This window comes from Lampetra planeri, chromosome 1 (assembly GCF_965212315.1).
Source record: "Lampetra planeri chromosome 1, kcLamPlan1.2.h2, whole genome shotgun sequence".
Classification (NCBI taxonomy): Eukaryota; Metazoa; Chordata; class Hyperoartia; order Petromyzontiformes; family Petromyzontidae; genus Lampetra; species Lampetra planeri.
In genome coordinates this window covers 3,820,658-3,845,137 of record NC_136107.1, presented here as the reverse complement: position 1 = coordinate 3,845,137, position 24,480 = coordinate 3,820,658, and the positions used below count along the sequence as shown (strand labels likewise).

Sequence of the window (24,480 nt, the reverse complement as noted above, 5' to 3'; positions counted from 1 at the left end):
TATTTTATCATTTCACACATTTATAAATCAGTTCACGTCGCCCCTGTGACATTGACATGTAACCTCCAGGCGTCCACTGAGGACACCTTGGGCCGAATCACTGTCCGGGTTGCCTCAGGAGAAAGTCATCAGGTGGGGTGGTCTGACGCCAGGACTGTATTTTAGGCTCCTCTCTCCCCGCGTGGGTCTAGTGGTCTAATGGTGTACGAGGTGTGGGGGGCGTAGGTGCTTCTTGTTTATTTGCTGATTGCGTTTTTGAGCCAGCTGTATAAGAAACAACTTGTTTACCAGGTAAGGCCCACTGAGCTATACTCGTTTTCAGAAGTGACCTGGCCACAAATGATAGTCCAACGAAGTGGCTTGTCGTGCCGAAATGTAAGTGTGAAAGTCGCAGATCAGAGGAAGCGTCACCAACCTTTTTGCAGCTTCTACACCCGTCAAGATGGGCTCTGCTTCTGCCACAATGTGACCAGTCTGTTCGAGGTAATCGGAATCGCCTATAACCAGAATGAGTGGCGCCTCTTCATTGACTGCTCATCCAGAAGCCTCAAAGCCGTGCTGCTCCATCATGGTAACAAGTACCCGTCTCTTCCCCTGGCTCACTCGGTGCACCTCGAAGAGGATGACAACAGCATCAAGACCTTGCTGGATGCCTTGAAGAATGATGAGTACACTTGCAAGGTTATCGGAGACTTCAAAATGGTGGCATTCCTGATGGGTCTCCAAGGCGGTTTTACCAAATTTCCCGGCAATCATTAACTTTGGGACAGCAGGGACACCAAGGCACACTACCAAAGGCGGGACTGGCCACAGCGGGACCGAGTTCTCTGTGGGGTGGAACAACGTCAAGTGGGATTCACTGGTGGACCCCCGAAAGGTGCTGATGCCACCACTGCACATCAAATTGGGCCTTGTGAAACAATTTGTCAGCTGTTGAAAAGGAGTCGGCAGCCTTCAAGTACCTTCAAGACTTCTTCATTAAGCTGTCTGAGTCGAAGGTAAAAGCTGGTGATGGACCACAGATAAAGAAGATCCTGGAGTGAAATTAATTCCCCAATAAGCTCACTAGTAAAGAGAAAGCGGCTTGGAACAGCTTTGTCACAGTGGTTCGTGGCTTCCTGGGCAATCACAGGGTCGAAAACTATGTGGAGCTGGTTGAAACTCTGGTGAATAACTACGGCACAATGGGCTGTAAGATGTCCCTCAAAGTCCATATCCGTGATGCTCATCTTGATACATTCAAGGAGAACATGGGAGCGTACTCGGAGGAGCAAGGCGAGCGCTTCCACCAGGATATACTGGACTGGAACGCCACTACCAAGGACAGTATAACGAGGACATGATGGGAGACTGCATTTGGTGGCTGATTCGTGAAAGTGATTTACAGTATAATCGTAAATCTCGAAAAACTACTCACTTCTAAATATTTTGTCGTAATTTTTGTATTACTTTAGTATAAATACATGTTAATTTTGATTCATATGTTTTTGTATAACTTTGTGAACGACAAGACACAAAGTTGCCCGTTTTCTCATTGAAAATATGTACATTTCAAAATATCAATGTCCTGGTCACAAAAGCAAAGTTTTTGAGGAATAATAGCCATGTTCTATACTTTTTAGGCATAAGCAATTAGGAAATAACACTTACTACTGAGGAACAAATATTGTGTTACACTGCTATCATTCCGTTCGCGTTCTATAATACGTTCATTCATGGGCGGGTGACCACTACGCGCAAGAAAGAACAGGTGCTATAGGCTTCGTGGCCTGTAGAGGGTTGTGCCGGGAAAAAAATCAACCACTAAAATTCTCCCGAGGGATCCTTCGAGTGGAGGATCTTTCGCCAACAGTGGCGTGAGCAAGGCCATTTCTGGGTAGCGCCTTTAACGGTTAACAAGAAGAGCCATTTTCTTCGAATTCCGTGAAAAAAACTAAATATCTCAAGAACCACAATACATGTGAATACAAGACGACGGTTCTTCACGAATAACGTCAACCCATATTTTTTTCATTACTATTTTAAGAACAGCACACGCGCATGATTTGCGATGCCGCATTACAAATCATTGTTGGGCTTTTAGACGTCCAGCGTTTATAGAAAATAATTATGAGGGAGAGAGGGGGGGGTACTAATAGGGGGTTTCCCCTTTTTTCCGGCAACAAACCTGATACATTTTGCAAGGAATCATGTTTACATTAACCACAATACTTGCAGTCAAATGCAAACAAAAAACAATACTCTGATAATTTATGCATTGTCTTTGAAACTGATTGGTCCACACCAGAGACAGCTTTCTTTGGAGCCTCGTCTCATATGGTGTTCGACCAGATGACGCCAAAAGGCGCACAGTTCCAATTCAACGCACTACCAGAGTAATGAGGGCTCGGGGTGAGCAGCTACGTCATGGGACCTCCTTTGCCAGTACCAAAATATACTAATAGGGGTTTTCCCCTTTTTTAAATCCTTTATATTAAGTTCGCTTGCTTGCTTACGACCGTGCAAATCTTTCGGTCGTTTTTTAACCCACTTCCCGTGATCCAATTGAGCTGACATTTTCCACACAGACTCGTTGTGCGTGACAATAAATGTTCGTGATTAAATATAATATTTTTAGGACAAAAATATTATATTTAATTACCAATTGCTTAATGGTTTCAATGCAATCATCTGACCCATAGGTGGCAGTCATCTCAAGCCAGAGGACGAGAGGACTCTAGCCGCCACGCATATAAAGGATTTATAGTGAAAAACTTTGTTTTTACGGGTTATACTTGTTTCTGGCATATTTGGTACTGGCAAAGGAGGTCCCATGACGAGAGGGAGGGGGTGTTAAATTTCTTATTTCTCGTGTCGGGAGCCCCGTGCCAAGTCAGCGCCGTGGGTTCTGGGGTGGTTGCCTTGGCACACGTGCGCCACTCAGTGGCTGGTGTCACCGTCGGGGATTGTGTTGACTGAATGTCCCCATGTGGAACAAAACAACTCATAAAACGCGTGCTCGTGAAGCGCTCGCACGCTTGGAGATAGACAGAAATAGGAACACGCGGCTTAGAGAACACGCGCACGTTAAAGACATGCATTTAAACTGTTCAAGATAATTCAATACGTAGGCTTTCGCGACCAATAGCATCCACGAAATTGGGTTTTTTGGGTTAGATCGCGTAAATATAAATGTGTCGTTAAAACCGCCACCGCCCGACAGCCGACTAGTAAGATTTGTCACGTAAACAGAACGTGCCAATTCGTTACTAGTACAGCACCACCGGTGTGTTGGACTGACGTGGTTAGTGTTATGGATAGTCGGACAGAGTTTTAATCGCTCGCGCATACACGCAATATGCAGATGCGCGTGTGGCTTGTCAGACTGCCTAGCTCGATAAATCGAATTCACACCCAGGAATCTACACAAAGACCCCCCGTATAGCCTCCACAGACTGTTGGGGCAAGTGCTGTAGGCGATCAGCACCTATGAAGGTGGGCACGGCACAGGAGGGGTTGGGTGGCCAGCACCTTGAACTTCTTTCGCACCGTACGTAGCCAACCGTGATAATGGGAGGTGCACACGGACTCACAGCTTTAACAGTCGTCACAGTGACAACAAGCAACGACTACACGTGTCCAGTGACAAGACAATTCCTCCAATGTGCACCTAGGTGCGTGTATGTGCAGCGATTAGCGCGCTGCACTACGAACCTGAACACCCGGAATCGATTCCCGCTCACGGCCAACACCAGTGACGATTATTATCTGAACCGGTCCTGGGCCTCCCGTAGGTTGACTCAGCATCAAATGAGTACTTGGTGCGGTGTGTAAATATATCCACTCGGAAGACAAAGGCGGTCGGGCGTGGTGTTGGCCACCCACCCCCTCGTGTGCCGTGCCGGCCTGCATAGGTGCTCGCTAACAGCACTTGCCCCAAGTCTGTTTAGGATATACGGGGGATCTTTGTCTTTGGCTGCACGTGACACACGGTGGTAATATTGGTGAGGACACTGCGCCACGTGGGTTCGATTCCCGGCCACGGCTAACATCAGCGGCGAATATGTGAACCGGTCCTGCGCCCTACCATAAAATAAGTACCTGATGGTGTTAATTCTAGATTTGAAGCTTTCGTGACTGCAAGGATTCATACTCTTAGGTTTTTTAGGTAAAGTCACGTAGGTAAAAAATAATAATAAAAAATAAAAATTATAGAAATAATAATATAAATAAAAGTATTAAATACAATTATTTATATTATTTTAAAATAAAAATCATAGAAATAATAATAGAAATAAAAGTATTTTTATTATTTTCATCATTTATTATTTATTTTTATCTACGTGACTTTACCAAAACAACCTAAGAGTATGAATACCTGATGGTGTATAAACATCACTGGAGAGACAAAGGCGGCCGGGCGTGGTTGTGCCCCGCCCCTCCGGCCTTCTTAGGTACTCGCTGGCTAAAATATAAGTTAATAACTCAGTGGGTTTTACGTGATAAGATTTAAAAAATATATTGTTCAGTTTTATTTGTGTGTCTATATTTTATAAATGATTTGTTTACCTTTCCTATACTTTGAACTCATATCGCGTGTTTTTGTATTGTTTTTGTTGTTGTAAATTCTGACAAGCCCCTACTCGACATGTGTGAAAAAGAGCTTTATAGCTCATCGGATTCCTCCTGCAGTGTAAATACAATATTCTGATTCCAGTTATTGGGGTCTGGGTGGTTCTGCACGGGCTCACAGCGCCACCCGGCGGACCCTGTTGAGGATCTGCACGCAACCATCGCCTGGTTTATGACGTCGTTCCCACATTTGAAATGAAGTCAATTATAGTTAAAATACGGTATAACACCATGTGAGACTAGGCTCTAAGGAAAGCTGTCTCGTGTGTGGACCAATCAATTTCAAGGACAGTGCATACATTATCAGAGTTGTGTTTTTTGTTTGCATTCCGACTGCAGGTATTGTGGTCAATGCAAACATGACTCCTCGTAAAAAAGGTGTCAGTTTTGTTGCCAGATAAAAATGTAAAAAACAATTATCATACGGTATAACAAAACTATGAACTATTTTTTGTATGTTACCAAGTAAGGCCCACTGGCTATCACAAATGATGGCTCGACGAAGTGGGTTGATCGTCATTGCGTGGACATTTATAGCAGCAGCCGAATACTCAGAACGCGTTGATGTTGATTCTAAACGTGGAGGGGAAAGGGGCCGTCCCTAAATGACGTCACGCGATTTTGGACTATTTTTGACCCCCCCCTCGTCACACGGTGTCACAAAAAGTCAGACCCCCCCCCCTCAACTATGACGTCACAAAGCTCTGCCCCCCCCCCAAATAAAACATGCTTCAAATCGCTTTAAACTATTGTCATTGTAGTGCGTATTTAATGTGGCGCTGCACTCTGATATTGTAGGAGAGAACATTTATTAAAAAGTCTATTTAATTAAGTAAAACGTCTTGTCGCTATTTATTTAAAGTTGCGCATTTTGATGTGACGTCACATTTCTCAAACCCCCCCCCCCTCGTCACACATCGTCACAAATGTCTGACCCCCCCTAGGTGCGTGACGTCATTTATGAACGGCCCCTAAGAGAAAGCGAGAGACGCAGGAGGCATTTCAGTTTCATTCATTTCATTTATTTGGTAGAACCCTGTGAGCTATTCGGCTCTTGAATCGGGTGCAACCGCAACAAACAAAAACATGAACAAGAAAAATATCTTAAAGTGACTTTGTGCAAACAGAAAATCCAAGAAAAGACAGCAAAATATTGCAGAAAAGGCACCGTACACCAACGCTATGTGCAAAAATCCCAGTGGGATGCCAGTCAAACAACAACAACCACAAGACAACTTAGATTAAAGCCATCAGTCTAACGCCGTACTACAACAAACAAACATGCCCAAACCAAAAAACTTTCGAAATCATCAAAATAAAGTCATAAAAGCAATGTAACAGTGATCATAGGAACTGTCACCGAATTTCCACAATAAACGCCATAAACCACATGTACCACCAAAACCCTGTAGCCATAGCTGGCTGCATGAGTCACTCCACAACAGTAGGAGCATCAGTCGGAGTATCAAAAACAAATTCAATGCACCTTTAAGATCAGCACACTAAATCAAAACACAGATCATACTTTGCAGCGGTCATCCGGAGCGAAACATTTTATTTTATTTTAGGCATCAGCGTCGGGATCGAACCCACGACCTCCTGCGGGCCGCCTTGACGTCACACTATTTAAAGCGGCTGCGTCACGTGACGACCGAGACCACCCCCACTCACGATAGCCCCTCCCAACTCCGCGTGATGTCACGAGGGCCGCGCGCGCGCGCTCGCGCGCAGGCTTCGTACCACGTGACTTGACCCCCCACCGCCGCGGCTCCTCCATCTCCCCTCCCTGATACCCCCCCCCCCGCTTTAAGCCGGGTGACGTCACGAGGCTTGGGCCACGTGACCCGCGCGCCCTTCGCCGTCGGTAAGAGGCCGCGCGCGCGCGCGCGCACTCGGGGTCGCGTCGGGAGCCCCGCGTTTCCTAGTTCTCCTGCCGCCGGAGGGGTCACCCGGGGTGGCCTGATGACTAGGCCTCACTGACCCCCCCTCCCCTACCCCGCCCATCCGAGCACAACTCCCGCCGCCAACCACGACCACCGTAACCACCGCGCCGTGCGCCGTAGCGATCGCGACACGTAGAGGGATAGCAACAACGACGACGCAGGGCGATGGGAGTGCGGTAAAGGCGAGGGCGAGTTGAACTCCCACCCCCCCCCTCCTCCTCAGCCGCCCCCCACGTGCCCGCCTGGCCCAAGAGGCCACCGTCACCATTGTGGGGGCAATGCCGGCGCGGCCTCTCTCCCTGCGTGGCGGCGAGGGTTTAAACTCCACCCGCTCCTCTCTGTCTCTCGGTGTCTCTCTACGTCTGTGTAGGTCGATGATGCGTGTTGTTGTGTACGTGGCTCCCCGAGCGAGACTTGCCCGCGTGTTGCCGCGTTCGTTTCTCGGCGCCGTCCCGATGCGCCGCCACTGCTACTGCTGCCCCTCTTTCGACTTTTTTCTGCGTCTTATTTTCTGCTTCCGTGTTTCCGTGCGTTTCTTTCAACGCGCGTCTGTGTGGCTATACCTCGTGAGTGTGCCCCTGTGTGTGCGCCTCGCTGTCGCGCCGTGTCTCTGTATACCTGCGTGTGTAACTGCTTGTCTCTGCGTTCCGCCGTGTTAATGCCTTTCCTCCGCATTGCCATGTGCGTGTGACGTTGTCAATGTCCAGCCTGTTTTTGTTTTAATCTGCGCGCGCGCGCGTGAGACTGACTGACTGACTGCGTCTGCTGCGTTGACACTATTGTTGTTGTGGTTGTTGTTGTTCTCTGTCTCTTCTCGTGCCTCTTAGCGGTTGGACCGCGTCGGCACGGACGCGGCGGCGGCGGCGGGAGGAGGAGGAGGAGGCGGACACGACAGCTGCGCTGGCGGCGCAGGCTGCGCTGGTGGTGGCGGTGGCGTCTGGACGGGGCCCGCGCTTGGCTTATTGGGCCCGAGCGCGATGAAGGAGATGGTCGGCGGGTGCTGTGTGTGCTCTGACGAGCGAGGCTGGGCTGAGAACCCGCTCGTGTATTGCGATGGACACGGCTGCAGCGTGGCCGTGCATCAAGGTGAGGATGCGATGTCGGTTCCGCGGTTCGCCTGCCCTCATTCCCTTTAATGAGGTGCTCTCTCGTTCTACTGCAGCAGAGGTTTTTCGAACTGGCCACGTGTGGGATGCGTGCTTTCACTGCCACCAGATGTTTTCACTGCTGTGACGTTGGCTTGTGGTTACGGTGCGAGTTAAAGGTTCATTCATGAGAATATTCCATGCTGGCTATTAGAAACTAAACTATTTTGCATTATAAAGGTTTTCTTTGGGGTTTTATCGCGTAAATATGAATGTGTCGTTAAACCCGCCACCACCCGACACTGCCAATTTAGTAAGGTTTGTCACGTAAACAAAACATGCCAATTCGTTACTAGTACAGCCCACCGATGTATTGGGAGAGCAAATCTATAACATTTACAATCTGGCATCAGGCGGCAGCCAGATTTGTGGTGGGTATAACGACACATTTATATTTACGAGATCTAACCCAAAAAAAACTATTATGGATGATATTGGTCGTGAAAGCCTTAGTGTTAACTTTTTTTTAAAGGTAAGTCCCACGGAGCTATTCAGAAGTGACCTGGGCACAAATTATTTCTCATCGAAGTGGCTTATCACGTGGACATTTATAGCGGCTAAATAATATAAACGCACGTTTCTAAATGTGGAGGGAAAAACCGGAGGACCCGGAGAAAAATCCATGCGACCACGGGGAGAACAGGAAAACTCCATATATGCAGGCTTCATTGCAAACACCAGGCAAAAGTAGATTATGTAATTCATTTGTGTTTGTTGATGAGACCGAGAACATACAACTGACCCAGTTTTATGCTGCAGAAAAACATTTGTATGAAATGCCCATAGACCAATGGACCGCATCGATTTATGTTCTGTATTTGGCGCGACTTTTATATGTTTATCCCTGTGGGTGGTGTAGTCCTCGACTCTTCCAGCTCATATCAGACGAGTTCAAAACCATTATCCTTTAACGCAGGTGTTTCTCGCATGATGTCAGGTGACATGATAGACCTCACCTCTATAAAGGTAGTGTAGAGACCCTGCCGAGAGGCTTGTCCGCTATATATACGGCTAACAATCATTGGCCAGTAACTTTTGTACATTGAGAGACGTGAGAATCTAAGTGGAACATTCCACTTCCACCTTTTTGTCATTGGCCACCAACTCAAGTGAACTTGAGTGTACTCAAGTTGGCCTGATTTCTCCCAGCACTTGAATGACAACTCAAGTTGTGTTGATAACACGGAGTTTCACAGTTTTTTCCCAAGTTACTCAAGTTGTCACATAAGTTAGTTGGATCACTTACGTAGTATGTAAAATTAAATTTTCATTCTGCCTACAATATTTCTTATTCACATTTGGTAATGTACTCCATTTTGGCCAGAATAGTGACATAGAATTCAGGGCAGCCCCAGAGGAGACATGGGGGGACAGTGCCAGAATTGCCAGCTAACTCGCACTCCCATGGAAATGAGAGGTGGTAGAGGGTGGGGGGCGGCAACTGCCCAAATTGTAGACACGAACACTGGATTATTAACAGTAGCATCTGCCGTAGACTTAATAATGTTTGTCAAAGGACACCTAACCTGTGCCTGCCGAATTGTAGTGAATGTGAGAAGTGCATTCAGTGTTGAGTGCAGAACTGACACTGTGTAAACTATACAACACTGTGGTCAGGACGAATCACCAAATACCACTGTTTCGTACCAGTAGTGTGCTACAACAATCTACGTGGTATAAAATTACCGTGCAGACATACAGTCAAATGCAGTTTGTGTAACATTATCTTCATTCGATGTAGACTAATACCGTTCGACAAATTAACGACTGATGGGCACGACATACTGGCGCACACCACTATGGTCCAGAAATTTAGAGGCAAGGGTCTTTGGCTCATCGATATGTTTATTAAACTCCCAAATCCCCTGGGCTGCAAGAGGACCAAGGAGATAACAGGATGGAAATGTGGCTCAAGAACCCTCTTTGTGGACTTGAATTTTCCATTCTTAAGTATGGAATTTCTCTGGGTATTTTGGTCCTTTCACACAGAAACCTATTTATTACTGTGGCATGCTGGCATTAATGTAGTAGTGAAAATATATATATATTATTTGCATAATATAGTTTTGTATCAATGGGTTCTCACCTAGTATTAAATAACGCTCATGTGTGTACATTTGCAATACGATTCACTGGCTCAATCTTGCCTGACATCTCTATTGTCAGCCTCCAAGTACATGGAACTTCGTATTTACAGTTCCAGTACTGAGGATGATGCATCTTACGAGGCCGTGGTTGATATTTTTACGATGAACAACAAGACGTGCAACTCATTTTCTCTTTCAAGCTGCTCAAGAGATAATCGGAGATCACCCATAATCCTTGACACCGGCCTTAGTCCTAACACCACTTTACTTGCAAACATAACCTAGGAGGCCCCTTGCCTTAGGGTTTTCTGTGTTTAAAGATTATTTCTGTATTGTTTAGAAGTTAACAGTACGAAGCATAATAGAGGTTTTTGGGTTAGATCGCATAAATATAGAAATGTGTTAAAACCCGCCACCACCCGGCACAGCCAACTAGTAAGGGTTGTCATATGAACAGAACATGCCAATTCGTCACTAGTACAACACACCGGTGTGTTGGAAGCAACAACATTTACAAACTGAGTACCAAGACCTGATGAAGAGTTATATATATATATGTTTTTAAACAGGCTGTGGTTCATCCTGCCACTTAAAACATTTGCATAAAAAAACATCAGTCTACATACTTTGTTAATTTAACTGGTGACATGAAGGGTACCTGTCAATATATTTTTTTCACAAGTTCATGTAATTTCTTCCTAAAATAATTTCTCTTTCAATATCACTTTCACAACTTTTATCACAAGTGTTGTTGGAATTTGTTCATAAGTATCAAGTAAAATACACCTTCAGAAGACTTAACACAAAATGTGTATTGGACAGATGTGGAAATTCTATTTATTAATGACTGTGACTTTGTTGTGAGATCCAATGCTTGCTAACACGTTCCTGTCCAACTGCTCAGATTGAACGATTGCCCAATGATATAATCGCAATTAATAGTTAATTCACGACACGTTTAAACTGTGGCGTAAGATATTGATAAGAAATTAAAACGTGTAATTAAATCGGTAAAACTTAATCGATGTTTTAATGCACGCTGTGCACCGTAGTTTTATAACCAGGCAGTGTCGTGTTATCTGGCTGGTGTGCGTATGTGTACTCGCACATGGCCCTCCCCGTTACATCATGCGCCTGCTGCTGTCGTCCGCAGCTTGTTACGGGATAGTGCATGTCCCCACGGGGCCGTGGTTCTGCCGAAAGTGTGAGTCGCAGGAGCGAGCAGCGCGAGTGGTGAGTATGCAAATGGTCCTGCACACTTTCACACATGCATGCATGCTCACCCTGCACATGTGCATGATCGCTCTACATGCATTCAAGACTGTCCACCTACTTACATTAGTAGTGGCCTAGGACCTCAGAATGCTTCTTAATCTTTTGCGATACTTTAGCATTGCTATCGGCATGTAACGATTCAACACCAACCCCCCCCCCCCCCCCCATTAAATCATTTCTTATTGTCCCATTTTTCTACTGTATTGTTTGTTTTCTTAGGTATTCTGTGTAATTTGTACAACTTTAAAATATTAGCATGAAAACAACAGCATATGTGCATTTTATTTGCATAGAGATCAATGACTGATTTTTGCATGAACATTTTGGTGTCTATCACGAGTGTGAAAAATAGGTACATTTTAACAAATGAATAGGTAGATATGTTATTTGCTTAGTTAAGTAACTGAGCTGCAATACTTTTGAAGAGGAAAACTATTTAATAGCCACTTGTTATCTTTGCCCAGTCTTGGAAAGGGAAATTAATACCATCCTTCTGAAGGAAGGTGTACTTTGTGCCTAAAAAAAACATTGGAGATTTCAGGAAAGATTTTTCTTCTTTGCCAAAATGGATTTCGAACCGTTGGTTTTTCTTCAGGTCACAATAGCAACTTGCGGCACCGCACTTTTATCTTTGGCTTGCCGTGTAGTGCGCTCTGCATTCTGCGTGCATAAATAGCTACTGAAGACACTATTGTGTCTGTGTGCCCGGCCGCGTGGAGGCGTTTTCAATGGGTGACAGCAGGCGATGACAGCCTCCGACAAGAGCCCCTCCTGCTTAGAATGGGTGCGCGAATCAGATTCTTCCCCGCTTGCCACGTTTGATGCTAACGCTCCCATGCACTGCTGCATTCCACGTCCCTCCATGCAACTTATTCAAGGTTTTTTTTTTTGGTACAGTCTTGAGATGCCCCTTTTATTCGTGATAAAGTTTGTTGGGTTAGTTTGCGTAATTGTGTCGTATACCCACCTCCACCCAACACAGACCATTAGTAAGGTTGACCTGGCATGTATTGCTCCACCACACCGGTGTGATGGAACACACCTACAACATTACCAATTGAGTGACATTTTGCTGGTTCTGTTCATGTGACAACCTTACTAATTTGCTGTGACTGGTGGAGGTAGGTGTACGACAAATTTACCTTTACGCGATCTAACCGAAAAAACTTCATCATAAATAATATTGGTGGTGAAAGCCTATCTGTTAAAATGCCCCATTCATACTTTGTACATTAAGAGTATTTTTTTTTATTGTAGAGCTAAGTCAGGGCCAGCATTTGGCAGTGCAGAAATATCCACTCTTGTATTTTGCTTACGTGCTCCCATATCACACTCACATTCGCTAACCCGCATTATTGACCAGCATGGTGACCCATATGGCATTGGAGGCCTTCAAAAGGGCTGTATATGTACATTAGTTAAATGTTTTTGTTGCACAGACCTCGGTTCGAATGTTAACGCAGCATAGCGATTTTTTACATTCATATTTGTTCGTTATCTTAATTCCAGTTTGGTTGTCTGTGCCAGGCGTTGTCTAAGAGAAACCACATTTTTGGGTTTTATCATTTTAATAAGAGGCTCAATTTTTTTTGTTGCACGTTCGGGGCGCAAACACAATTGGCACATGCTGAGTGTTGGGTCAACGGTCAGCGGCTTGTCAGATTGCTCCTTAAAAAAAAAAAACCCCAGGGTGTGTCCCTTTTTACTCATTATCTTCCTGCAAGGGTCACCATTGTCAATAGTAATTTGTGAACTATTTACATGCACACGTGGGTTTGATTGATCGCATGGCTTCAATGGGAAAGATGCCGACTTGTTCAAGTGTGTGGCAAATGGGCCTGCTTTCAGAATGCGCCTTCGTGTGTTTTTTAAACGTATGTGTCGCGGCAGACGGCGCACTTTGGATGTAGATCCCTGCAGTGCATTCAAACCCTCTGATCCATCGTCACCTGCTGCTCGATGTTAACGCACGCAACGCTGATTGATGTTCCCACAGAGATGTGAGCTTTGTCCACATAAGGATGGAGCATTGAAGAGGACGGATAACGGAGGTAACTGACTGGCCATCAGGGAAAATGGTTACATCCACAGACGGGAAGGGCGAGCTTGTGTGGCATGCTGTTCGGATCGGTGGGCTTCCACCAGAGACGAGCCCACGCTATCCTTCTCACATGCCCACTCGTGAAAGCGGATCTCATGGCCCAATGAGCCTGATGAGATAAAACGTCCAAAAAGGAAGTGGGTAACTTGGCCTTCCTCGTTACAATCAGTTCTGTAATCTGCCGCTGGTTTGCATTGCCACATCGTTGAATGTCTGCGCACGTTTAATGCGTGGTACATTGAATCCAAAAGTCGTCGATTCAATCACCTGTGTGTCTACACTGTTGCATGGTTACTTAACAACTGCAAAGCGGAGACAAAGATGGACGGTCATAGTACAGTACTGGTCACTTGACCCCCTTGTATGGCACGTCAGCCTAATTAAGTATCTCGCTACAAACATTTGTACCTGCTATCCGTAATGTTACGATGCATCTTCATGTATACGCATGTGGGGGGTGGCGACGTAGTCGTTGGCGTGTGCATCGAGCTCGTCTCTTCATAGGTGCACGCTGACGGCAATTTTTCTCTCACCTCGGGCATGCAGGCTGGGCACACGTGGTGTGTGCGCTATATATTCCTGAGGTTCAGTTTGCAAATGTGTCCACCATGGAGCCCATAGTACTCCAGTACGTGCCTCACGATCGCTACAATAAGGTGAGTGCCGCCCGCCTCCCCCGCTGCACTTCCCGTCGGAGCCATCGCCGCCTCTCCCAAGAGGCGCCATTCTTTGCCGAGCCATGTCGCGTCGCACTTTTCCGTTTCGGCCGAGCTGAGGGAGTGCCGCTTCGTTGTCGCCGCGTTGCCGCACGCAGACGTGCTACCTGTGCGAAGAGCAAGGGCGCGAGAGCAAGGCGGCCACGGGCGCCTGCATGACCTGCAACAAGCATGGGTGCCGGCAGGCTTTTCATGTCACATGGTACAATGAGCGCTCATGCCTGCACAGATGCATACACACACAAAACATTATACATTAGTCCCTCGGTTAAACTTTTTTTTTATCCGTTCCACGAAAACTTCTGTTAACCAAAATAAGTTGATTGAATTCACATGTAATAAAAAAGAAAGTCTTAAAAAATCACGTCTGCAAGAGAGCTGTTTCCACTGCCAAAATAGAAATATAATATAAACAAAGCCCATAGTGGTCTAAACGCTCAAATGGGCATCGCTGATTGGCCGAGTGCACGCTCTGCCCGCTTACGAGCGCGCGGATTGGCCGAAGTTGGCGCCATTGTATGCATAACGCAAACAAATCGTTAATCAACATTTTCTTGGTTCTTTCGGTAAAGTCACGTAGAAGGGCAATAATAAAATAATAAAAATGAAACATAATAAAATAATTCTCACGACGTTTCGGCCACAACGCAAGCAGCCGTCTTCAGGTGAAGAACAGGTCTGTCTTCCGTTGTGGCTGAAACATTATCTTATTATTTCCCTTCTACGTGACTTTACCGAAAGAACCAAGAAGATGAATCCCTGCAGTCACGAAAGCTTTAAATCGAAAAAAATCTACATTTTTTTTTTTTAGAAAAGTATTTTATGAACACCGTTAATCAACATTTTAACGTTAGTCGAAACGATGCGGTCCTGTCGGAGGCGAAATGTTAAGCAAAAAAACTTTCAACGATGTCACTGTTAACCGAGGGACGACAGTAGTTTATAATAGTGTTGGTTTATATCAGCAGGGGTGAGGATCCTATGGCCCGAGGCATCATTTCAGATGCTCCACTGCCACTTGAAAATGGCCCAAAAACGAAATCCGTCGTTGCAACGGATTTGGCCTCACTGAGTTGGCATGAAAGGACAATGTTGTACTTTTAATGTTAATGCATTCGGTCATTTCGTTCGCTACAAGGGCATCTTGCGTTAACAGAAGTGTTTCTCAAGTGTGTGTTTATGTGCGGCCCACGAAGGTATTTGAAAGTCTTATACGGAATTTCCCACCCAGAGTTTATACGGTGGTACTCTCCCACATGTGTACGCTAACGGACCTGTTTTAATTGTATGATGGTATAGAGTGACGGAGTTTTTTTCTGGCCAACGAGGACAGTTTATTTAGGTGTATTTTAATAACAATTATTGGTTGAGAGCATACACACAACTCTGGGGGTTGTCATGTGACCTCTGTGATCTGGTTGGAAATTGCCTTTCCAATAGCCCATCAGGGGGGAAGAACCGATGACATTCAGATTTGGGAAACTGCATTTCCTTTACGTTGGAAAACTGCAGCAACTATTACCAGGGTCAGTTGCCAGCAGCGATGGCCATAACATGCCCAGGTGTCGGTATCTGAAGGGGAGTACATATGTGCTTGCTTCAGTGTGGCCGCGCACCTATACATGTGGTGCGGCACGGTGGCGAGATGTTAACTACCTCGCCTGGTATGCAGGAGGTTGTAGGTTCGATCTTGACCCTGATGCCTGCTGTATATTTGCAGTTTGCGTGTCTCTCTCCCCGTGGTCGCGTGGCTTTTTCTTCGGGTTTTCCGGTTTTTCCCTCCACATTTAGAATCAACATCACGCGTTCAGAGTATTTGGCTACTGCTATACATTTCCACGTGGCGATAGGCCACTTCTTCGATCTATCATTTGTGTGGCCAGGTCGCTTCTGAAAAAGAGCTGTATAGCTCCGTGGGCATTACCTGGTAAATAAAAAAAAATTGTGATTATAGTTCAGTGCGATGCCTGCTGCACATAGTGATGCCAGTGTGTGCCTTCACAGCGCGCAGATGGCCGGCCTGCTGTGCGAGGAGGAGGGAGTGGGGGCCGACAATGTCAAGTACTGTGGCTACTGCAAGTACCACTACAGCAAGATGGTAAATGGCACGTGTCGTGGAGTTTGTGACGTTCCTATCTCACTCTTAATTGCAGTTGCTTGCTAAAACAAATCGGATACGCCGCAAGCGGATAATCGAGTCTACTGTATTTGGCTGCTATAAATTTCCACGTGATAAGTCGCAGCGTTTATTTATCATTTGTGGCCAGGTCGCTTCTGAAAGCTACATAGCTCAGTGGACCTTACCTGGTAAAATACAAAATAGTTTAGTTTTATAGTATCAGGACATTGATGCTTACGTAGGTAGTTGGCACTGCTGGTGCAGGCTTGATATTAGCGGCGATGTTGTGATTGTCGCTGCTGCCACTGTAACGCTCACGGTGTTGTCCAACAGAAGGGGCGCCCGGCCGGACGGAGTGCGTTTGATGCCGGGCTCGGCGAGGCTGCGTCGCACTCTCAGGAAAAACACGAGCGCGACAAGAAGGTTCGTTTGTGCCGCTGCACACGCTGTGTCCATGTCCGTGCAAACGGGATGCGCTCAGTCCTAATGAGGCTCGGTCAGTGCTGCTGGGTTCCCAGTCAGTGCAAATGAGTCTCAGTGCTCCTGGGATTCATTGGGTACCAATGAGTCTCAGTCGCATTGGTTTTTTTTATCATTACTCATGAGTCTCAGTGCTACTGAGTATCTGTCAGGACTGATGGGTATTGGGTTAGTTAGTAAAGTTGGAGTCTATTGAGGCCAGTGTTCTTCATTGCAAGGCCTGCGGGCCACTGGTGGCCTTTAATGCGGCCTTTGACGAGCAGCCCCCGACAATACATAAATGTGAAAACACCCCCCATCGTGCTGTCACACCCAATGGTTTCAAATATGTGGTGGCCCTCATACTGACGATGTCTTATCGGCGAAAGTGGCCCCCCTCTGAAAGTTGGTGTAGAACACTGATTTAGGATAATGATCCTCCGTCAGTATTAATACATCCCAGTGAATACTGCTAGATCAGTGTCAGTACTACAGGGATGCAATCTGTACTGCTGTACCAGTCTCTGTACTGATACGTTCCTGTGAATACATGTATGTATCCTTCAATACAACAGTCTGCTTGGTCTCTGTGTGTCTCTGCATGTGTCTTAGTTTCTGTGTATGCCTTCGTATCTGTTTGGAGGGAGTTATGAAGGCGGGGGGTAGGGACTGATGGCTGTCTGCTTTGCCACGACCAATGGAGACAGGAAGGCGGGAGGTGGGCTTTTGGGTGTTTGAGGTTCTTTCCCTTCCTATAATTCCAAAAATACCGCGGCACACCGGCTGCAAAGCTGTGTGTGTGTGTGAATGTTGAACTTCTTTCGCACCGTACGTAGTACTGCCAGACACTGTCTCCCAGTGGCTTAGAGTTCCAGTGGCTTTTGTCGGACACCTGCAGAGAACATCACATTTTTGTGTGAGGTTTGTCCCGGTTGTCCTGACGTGCCCAAACGGGTTTTATGGAATTCCGTTTGTGGGTGTGGCATTGAGTCTTCGTGCGAATTGTTCGGGAAAAATGTGCAAGTTGTGGTAAAGCGCTTGATGTGACACGACTGACAAGTGGTGATGTGCGCACTGTGCAAAAACACAGGGAGGCACGTTGGGTCAATCCGGATCCCAGCCCGGCTCATTACCCGTTCCGTGTTTGCAGAAGAATCGAGAGAAGGAAAAGCAAAAGAGGCATAAACGAGTGGGGGAGCCGAGCCCCCTACTGCCTTCCCTCACCGTCACCACTGAGAAGGTCAGAAGTCATGCCATCGATGTCCTTAATTGTCTTATTTTTCCCAGAGGTCCCTTTTGCTGTGCCATTTTCGGGAGGGTTTGGGTGGCATTAAACACCAAAGGCGGTTTTGTTCCCGTGCACGCTTGACAAGGTGTAGTCCGTTTATTCTTGTTTACTTTCCAAGACAAATTAATTAGATATAATTGACATGTTTTTTGGTAATTTACTTCGGGAGAGGGCTTCTGTGTTTTTTTTGGTGGGGAAAAAAATTAGAACGTAATAGGCGAGGTAAATGTTATCGCGTAAAATGACTCGCATTCGTAGTGCCTAATGGTGGTGTCTCACCACGGTGACCATGTCGTCGTGTGATCGTCGTGAAAGATGGGGGATTAATTGGAGTGACCAAATACGTACTTCTCTGATATTCGCTCGTTATCCATTGCTTTGCGACACGCAGATGGAAGAGGCGGTACATGCCGAGCAGGTAGTTCTCACCGGAACTATTCTCTTCATCAAACATTTTTTTCTCCTGGGTGCGACCCTCTTAAAAATCAAACTTGGTTCTTTGGCAAGGGGGGGGGGCGATCTTTCTCTGGATAATTGGTGTATTTCTCATCCTATGGGACATTCTTTTGCCAGTATCAAAGTATGAAAAATAACAATAGGTTTTTGCCATGTTTGGCAATAAAACAGGTGTTAATATGTTCAAACACCAAATAGATAACTTTTGCAAGGAATCAAGTCTGCATTAAACATACGTACTTGTGGCAAACATGAAAGCATGTTGTTTGCATGCTTACCACACGCATGTGTGGTTAATGCAGACTTGATTCCTTGCAATAGGCGTCTATTTGAAGGTTGAACATCTTAACGCACCTATTTTATTGCCAGAAAGGGTAAAACCTATTATTTCTCATCCTTGTGCTGCATTTGGCTCTCTGGTTATACTTTCGCTCTCTGGAGTGATGTAACAAATATCTCTCGATTAAAATACTACCGTCCGGTCTCCCATTTTCCACCACTGACCAATCGGGGTTAATTTGGCAGCTGCCTACGTGAAGTGGAAAATGTAAATGAGTTTATTTGATGCTCCTCGGTGTCGGTCCGTTATCACCAAGCGTGGTGCGTGTCTGGTGAGTGGCGAGTAGTGAATGTCCGGTGCTTATCAAGAGTGGCAAGTGGTGATGGTCGGCATTAGGCATGTGTAGTGACGCGAGTAAAGCTAGTCTTTACATAAATTAACAGCAGGCGATGTCCGTCGGATGCCGCGTGGTACAGACGTACACCAGCCCGAGTGGCGCCTTCCTGAACGCGTCGCTCAAGCGCCTAGACGACCCGACTTCTCGATTCACCCATGCCAACTTCAAGGAGGTGCCGGTGCACTCTGGCACCGGCAGTGAGGGCTCCGAGGGCAAATGTCAGGACGGCAAGAAGAAGAAACTGCCCCATGGCTCGGGGCAGAAGGGAAAGAAAGGTGAGTGTGGGGAGTTTTTTTGTAAAAGTTGCCATTTCATTATCGTCCAGGGCCACACGCCAAAACGCGTGCGGTGTGCATAATGACAAAATGCTGATTTGAAAATGTGTTGTGGTAACAATAGTAATAGGGCATGTAAAGATTCATCGTTTGATACATTAAATACATTAAAATCCATTCTTACATTTTCTGTACTAGTATTGAATAATAACATGTTTGACTTAAATTAGTAAAATTTCGGTATAAAATGTTCATAAGTTAAACATTGAAATTGGTGGCCTTGGTAGTTGAGTCCCTGCACGCGACCATTGATACTTTAGTTTCCACACATGGCCCCTTCCCTTCCCACTTGACTACGACGCAACGTCTCACAATCGTACGTGCACGCCACAGGTGGCAGTGGCGCCGTTAAGTCGGTAAGCCTCGTGCAGTCAGCCCAGGAGCTGCTGGGCTACGTGGACCTCAACACGCACAAGGACGGTTACGCGCCGGCGAGCGGCCTCAAAGGATCCGGCCAGGGCTCCGGCGCCACTCGCGATGGCCCCAAGGCCATGGATGGGGCCTGCCAGGACCCCACGGCGGCCCCGAGCAAGGCCGCGCTCGGCGGCTCGGCCGCTCCGCCTCCACCGCCTCCGCCGCCCCCGTCGTTGTGCGCGCCGGCCCCCACCGCATCGCCACCGAGGCTCTACGAGAAGGCCTACGAGCACTCGTCGCCCCCCAAACTATACGAGAAGGCCTACGAGGAGTACGTCATGAGTGGCTTCAGCACCGTGGCTGGGAAGCGTTCGCACCCCTGCTCGTCCGGAAAAGACGAGTCGGGCCCCGGCTGGGAGAACAAGCGCAAGGCGAGCAAGAAGGCCAAGCCTTCGGTGGGCCTCGCCAGGGCCGCAGCCGCGTCGGTCGGTGGGCCCGGGGGGGCGCCGCCACCCGCCGCCGCCGCCTCGTCGATCGCCGGTGCCGCGACGTGCCCCGGAGGCGGCGCCGTTGGCGGAGGTGCGGCGGGGCCCCCCGCGCTGGACGGGCTGGCGACAGGTGGCGGAGTAGGAGGTGGCGGCGGTGGCGGGGGAGGAAGGGCTGGCGGCGCAGGGCGGCCCGACGCCTTGCCCACGTCCTCGCGCCTATCGAGCTCCTCCAACTCTTCGTCGGCGTCCTCGGTGGCGTCGTCGACGAGCAGCGCTTGCGGTTCGAGCGCCAAGTCGCCGTCGTCGCAGCGCAACGGCAGCTTCCACAGCATGAGGGCAGCGAGCGCCTCCCCGCCCGGCTCGTGTTCGCACAGCCCGCCTCCGCCTGGCCTGCCCGCCTCGGGTACGCCGTGTCACCATCGTCGCCATCGTCATCAACGTTATCTTCCTTGTCGTTGTCATCTTTATCATTCAAGAGATGCGTGATGGTGTATTTTGGTTTATGTGGCAGTGTGTGTTGTGCACGTGGAGCGGGCGTGTAGCGGTCAGCACGATGCGCTACGAACCCGGCAACCAAAGTTCGATTCCCACTCACGGCCAACACGAGTGACGTTTATCTGAACCGGTTCTGGGCCTCCCCTAGGTCGACTTGGCCTCAAATGAGTACCCGGTGCGGTGTGTAAGCATCGCTACTAGCGAGACGGAGGCCGGGCGTGGTGTTGGCCATCCCACCCCCTCTTGTGCCGTGTGCCGGCCTTCATAGGTGCTTGCTAACAGCACTTGCCCCAACAGTCTGTAAAGGCTATACAGGGGATCTTTGTCTTCGTATGCGGTGCTTGTGTGTGGTGAATTCTCTGCGTGCGGTGTGTACGGTCATTGTGGTCCGTATGGTGCTGGTGATGCATGTGGTGCATATTCCCAAGCAGAGCGTGCGATGTGTGCGTGCTGTGCACTTGTGGGCGCGTTCAGGTGGTTTCCTGAGTGGGGACGCGCCACCGTCCCTGCAGAGCTCGGGGGGTCCCTCTCCTCTGTTTCCGTCGGCGCTGGCCCAGCCGCACCTGCCCACGCTGCCCCCATTGCAGTTTTCCTCGCCCGCTTTCCCACCAACGCTCTCCACACAGGTGCGGTTGACCTCCCTACCTCCCTCCCTCCCTACATCCCTACCTCCCTCCCCCGTACGTCTGCGCCTGAATCTTGTGTGCCCCACCCCCTCACCGCCTCCTCTTATTGAAGACGATGCCGTTCCTCGACTCCCGAATGGTACAACCCAGCCCATTGAGCTGCTCAAGTGAGCAGCGGGCAACTTGCATGATCGTGTTCTATTCGAACACGAGAGAGGCTGATTAATTTGGCAACTTGCCACTGATGCTCACCCCGGTGGCAAGCGATATCTCAACCGGACCTTGGTCTCCCCTCGGTCGACTCGGCTTTGAATGAGTACATGGCACGGTGTGTATAGGTCAGCGCTGAAGAGAGGGAGGCAGCCAGGCGTAGTACTAACCACGCCGCACACTTGTGCGCCATGCCAGTCTTCATAGGTGTTCACTAACAGCCTATGTAGGTGTTATGCAAGGTTATTTGCGTGTTTGTGTGTGCACGTGTGCGCAGAGTGGAGGGTGTCTGCGGTCTCCCCATGGTCTGGCACCGGCTCATCTGTACGGGAGTCCCCTCAGTACGGCCACCAGCGTGGCCGCCCTGCCCGCCATTACGCCCGCCGCCGAAACAAGCTCCCTGGACGGTGCGAGTCGGCTCCTGAAACGCAGTCGGTGTCGCCAGCGCAGCCATCGGCAAAACTACTTGCGCCGTCACCACTGTCGTCTTCATATCATCGTTACCATCATCGTCATCGTCTTCATCGCAATAAGTTTTATCACTACTGTCGTCATTTTCTGAACATTTGAAGATGTACACAATCATTATATACGTGCAGTATTCATTTTACATCATCATTCACACTTTTGCAATAAGATTTTTACATAGATTGCTAAGTTTACGATTAACAGTGCGTGTACACGCTGCAGACACCGACATTTTTTGTCAAATTTTTGCGCTAGCAGTTGCATCTCGCTGAGGTTTGCGTGATGGTGCCACGTGCGTTTGTAGACAAGGCAGTGGACAACTCTGACTCGAGGCTACATAAAAAGAGCATCGCGTCGCACAACAGCGCCCCATCTTTGTGAGTATCCACACGAGAACACCTTCCGGCTGGCGTGTGTCTGCCATGCACAATCGTGAGTTGAGGCGATTATCAAGTCGGGGCAATTTTTAAAACAAGTTGGTGCCAGAATTTCTCTCTGTTGCTGGTTGCCACCACCATTCTTCGTGGTAAAAAAACGAGTTATCTCCAAATATTGGATCCACCCCCTCGTTGACAACTGGGATGACAACCTTTAAATCAGAACAGAGATCACATGACAATCCAAGGTTGTGTTCTCTGTCGACCTATTAGCGTTCATCAAATACAGTTTTCAAAAAGTCTGTCTTCATTGGCCAGAAAACAACTGTCACTTTGTAGCAGTTGCCAAAGTTGCTCATAGTAGAGGAGTAAATCACAACTTTGTGGAACGTCAACGCTGTGATCATCCCATGCAGAAGCTGGCCCAGCCATGGGTGGTGTGAGTTCTCAACGGGAATGAGGGCTGCCCCCAGAGCTCCCCCTTGACTTTTGACGAATTGCACCGATTGCAGTGTGAAAAAGAGCTACACAGATCAGTGGGCCTTGGTCAAATAAAAAAAAATTGTTTAGCTTGGTGTGCGCCCACGCGTTATTGCCTATTAACGTGCGACACCATGCCCGGTGCGTGCAGTCTGCAGACGTCCGACATGCAAGTGCGCTTCGACGCCGCTCCGAGCGCTCCCTCCGGGCGCTATGATGTCCCGCAGCCTGGCCTGTCCGTGCGCTACGAGCCGGGCCACCTGGGGCCCGGGATGGGCCGCTTTGACCTGGGCCAGGCAGGCATGGGCATGGGCCCTGGCCCTGCCGGGCTGGAGGCTGCCCAGCAACCAACACCCACCAGCATCGAGCAGCTCTTGGAGCGGCAGCTGAACGAGGGGCAGCACTTCCTGATTGAGCAAGCCGCTCCGCCTGATGGTGCGTTCCAGATTGCCGTCATTCACTAAACTAAAACTATTTTAAACGAAACCTATTTTTTATTTTACCAAGTAAGGCCCACTGAGCTATATAGCTATTTTTCAGAAGCGACCTGGCCACAAATGATAGCCCAATGAAGTGGCTTATGTGGAAATGTATAGCAGCCAAATACTCTAAACGCATGTTTCTAAATGCGGAGGGGAAAACCGGAGGACCCGGATAAAAATCCACACGACCAAGGGGAGAACATAAAAACTCCAAATATATAGGTGTCAAGGTTGGGATCGAACCCACGACCTGTATACCAGGCGAGGTAGTTAACATCTCCCCTCCGCTAAGTGACCCACATATTACGGTCACTCTGACCCACATAACACACTCACGGTGACGCACACGGCGACCCACGTTCAGTACCAAACTCCCCACCCATCCTGTCCGACTGCGCGTGCAGTCATAGGCTACTTGCGGGGCCTGCACCGGCTGCAGACGGAGAACCGTCGTCTCGAGGAGCAGATCCGCATGCTGACGGCGCGACGTGAACGCCTCATGCTGCTCAGCAGCCAGCTCGCTCTGCCGCTGGGGCACGCTGGTACGGTGCTGCTAGACGTGGGTGGGCGCTGGCGGGCATTGGTAGGCATGGGCGGGCATTGGTGGTCGCGGGCAAGTACTGGCAGGGACTAGCGGGTGCTGGCAGACACTGGTAAGCACTAAGGGGCATGGGCGGACATAAGCAGGAATTAAAAGGCATTAACAGACACAGACTGGCACTGGCGGGTACCGGTGAGCACTAATCGGTGTGGCGAAAGCGAGGCAGTGTGGCACACACCATGCAGGTTGTAGCACCACTTCATTGATCGTCACAACTGGAGGACGGAACTCGAGTTAAACTGGAGGCCCCATATGGGTGCAGTGTTGAATATATTAGTTGGGCATGGCAATTACTTAACAAATGTAAATTACCCGTGAAAAACAAACCTGTGCTGTCAGTGCGTTCTTACCTGGTTACCTGGCTGTAAATAGAGATAATGTATCTGTAGGCGTCAGCAAATATTGGTATCATATGGGGCAAGCACACACAAGGGATGCATTTGGACAGTGTTAATTGTGTATCATGTAAATAAGATAAATCTACCAAAATATAAAGAAATACCACAAGACTACTTATCCTTACCAGTTGTGACCGCTGAGCAGACTTGGCCTCTGAGTTCCATACAGAAGTGCAAGTCAGAAGTCAGAACTGAGTTTGTGGTGGAGGGAAAGGGAGGTCGTCCAAGTAATGGAAGAAGTGATACTGACCACGATAGAACACGTGCGAACTCGATAAAGTAATTATCA

The 24,480-nt window shown here is 48.2% G+C and overlaps 1 protein-coding gene across 6 annotated transcripts in view; it reads left to right on the top strand.

The window, feature by feature from the left end:
* Positions 1-6,400: 6,400 nt before the first annotated feature.
* The window catches only part of MLLT6 (MLLT6, PHD finger containing), a 28,053-nt gene continuing 9,973 nt past the window's right edge, over positions 6,401-24,480 (top strand). Inside the window, exons 1-17 of one of the 6 annotated variants that reach the window (XM_078610400.1) lie at positions 6,401-6,475; positions 7,382-7,640; positions 10,940-11,019; positions 13,058-13,112; positions 13,709-13,818; positions 13,977-14,080; positions 15,883-15,976; positions 16,331-16,420; positions 17,547-17,696; positions 18,136-18,162; positions 18,957-19,152; positions 19,546-20,457; positions 21,024-21,175; positions 21,663-21,792; positions 22,158-22,230; positions 22,862-23,145; positions 23,597-23,734. In XM_078610400.1, the coding sequence (XP_078466526.1) occupies positions 7,532-7,640; positions 10,940-11,019; positions 13,058-13,112; positions 13,709-13,818; positions 13,977-14,080; positions 15,883-15,976; positions 16,331-16,420; positions 17,547-17,696; positions 18,136-18,162; positions 18,957-19,152; positions 19,546-20,457; positions 21,024-21,175; positions 21,663-21,792; positions 22,158-22,230; positions 22,862-23,145; positions 23,597-23,734 (2,704 nt within the window). In that variant the 5' untranslated portion in view covers positions 6,401-6,475; positions 7,382-7,531. The other 5 variants (XM_078610483.1, XR_013587783.1, XM_078610704.1 and 2 more) reach the window with 5 other exon arrangements.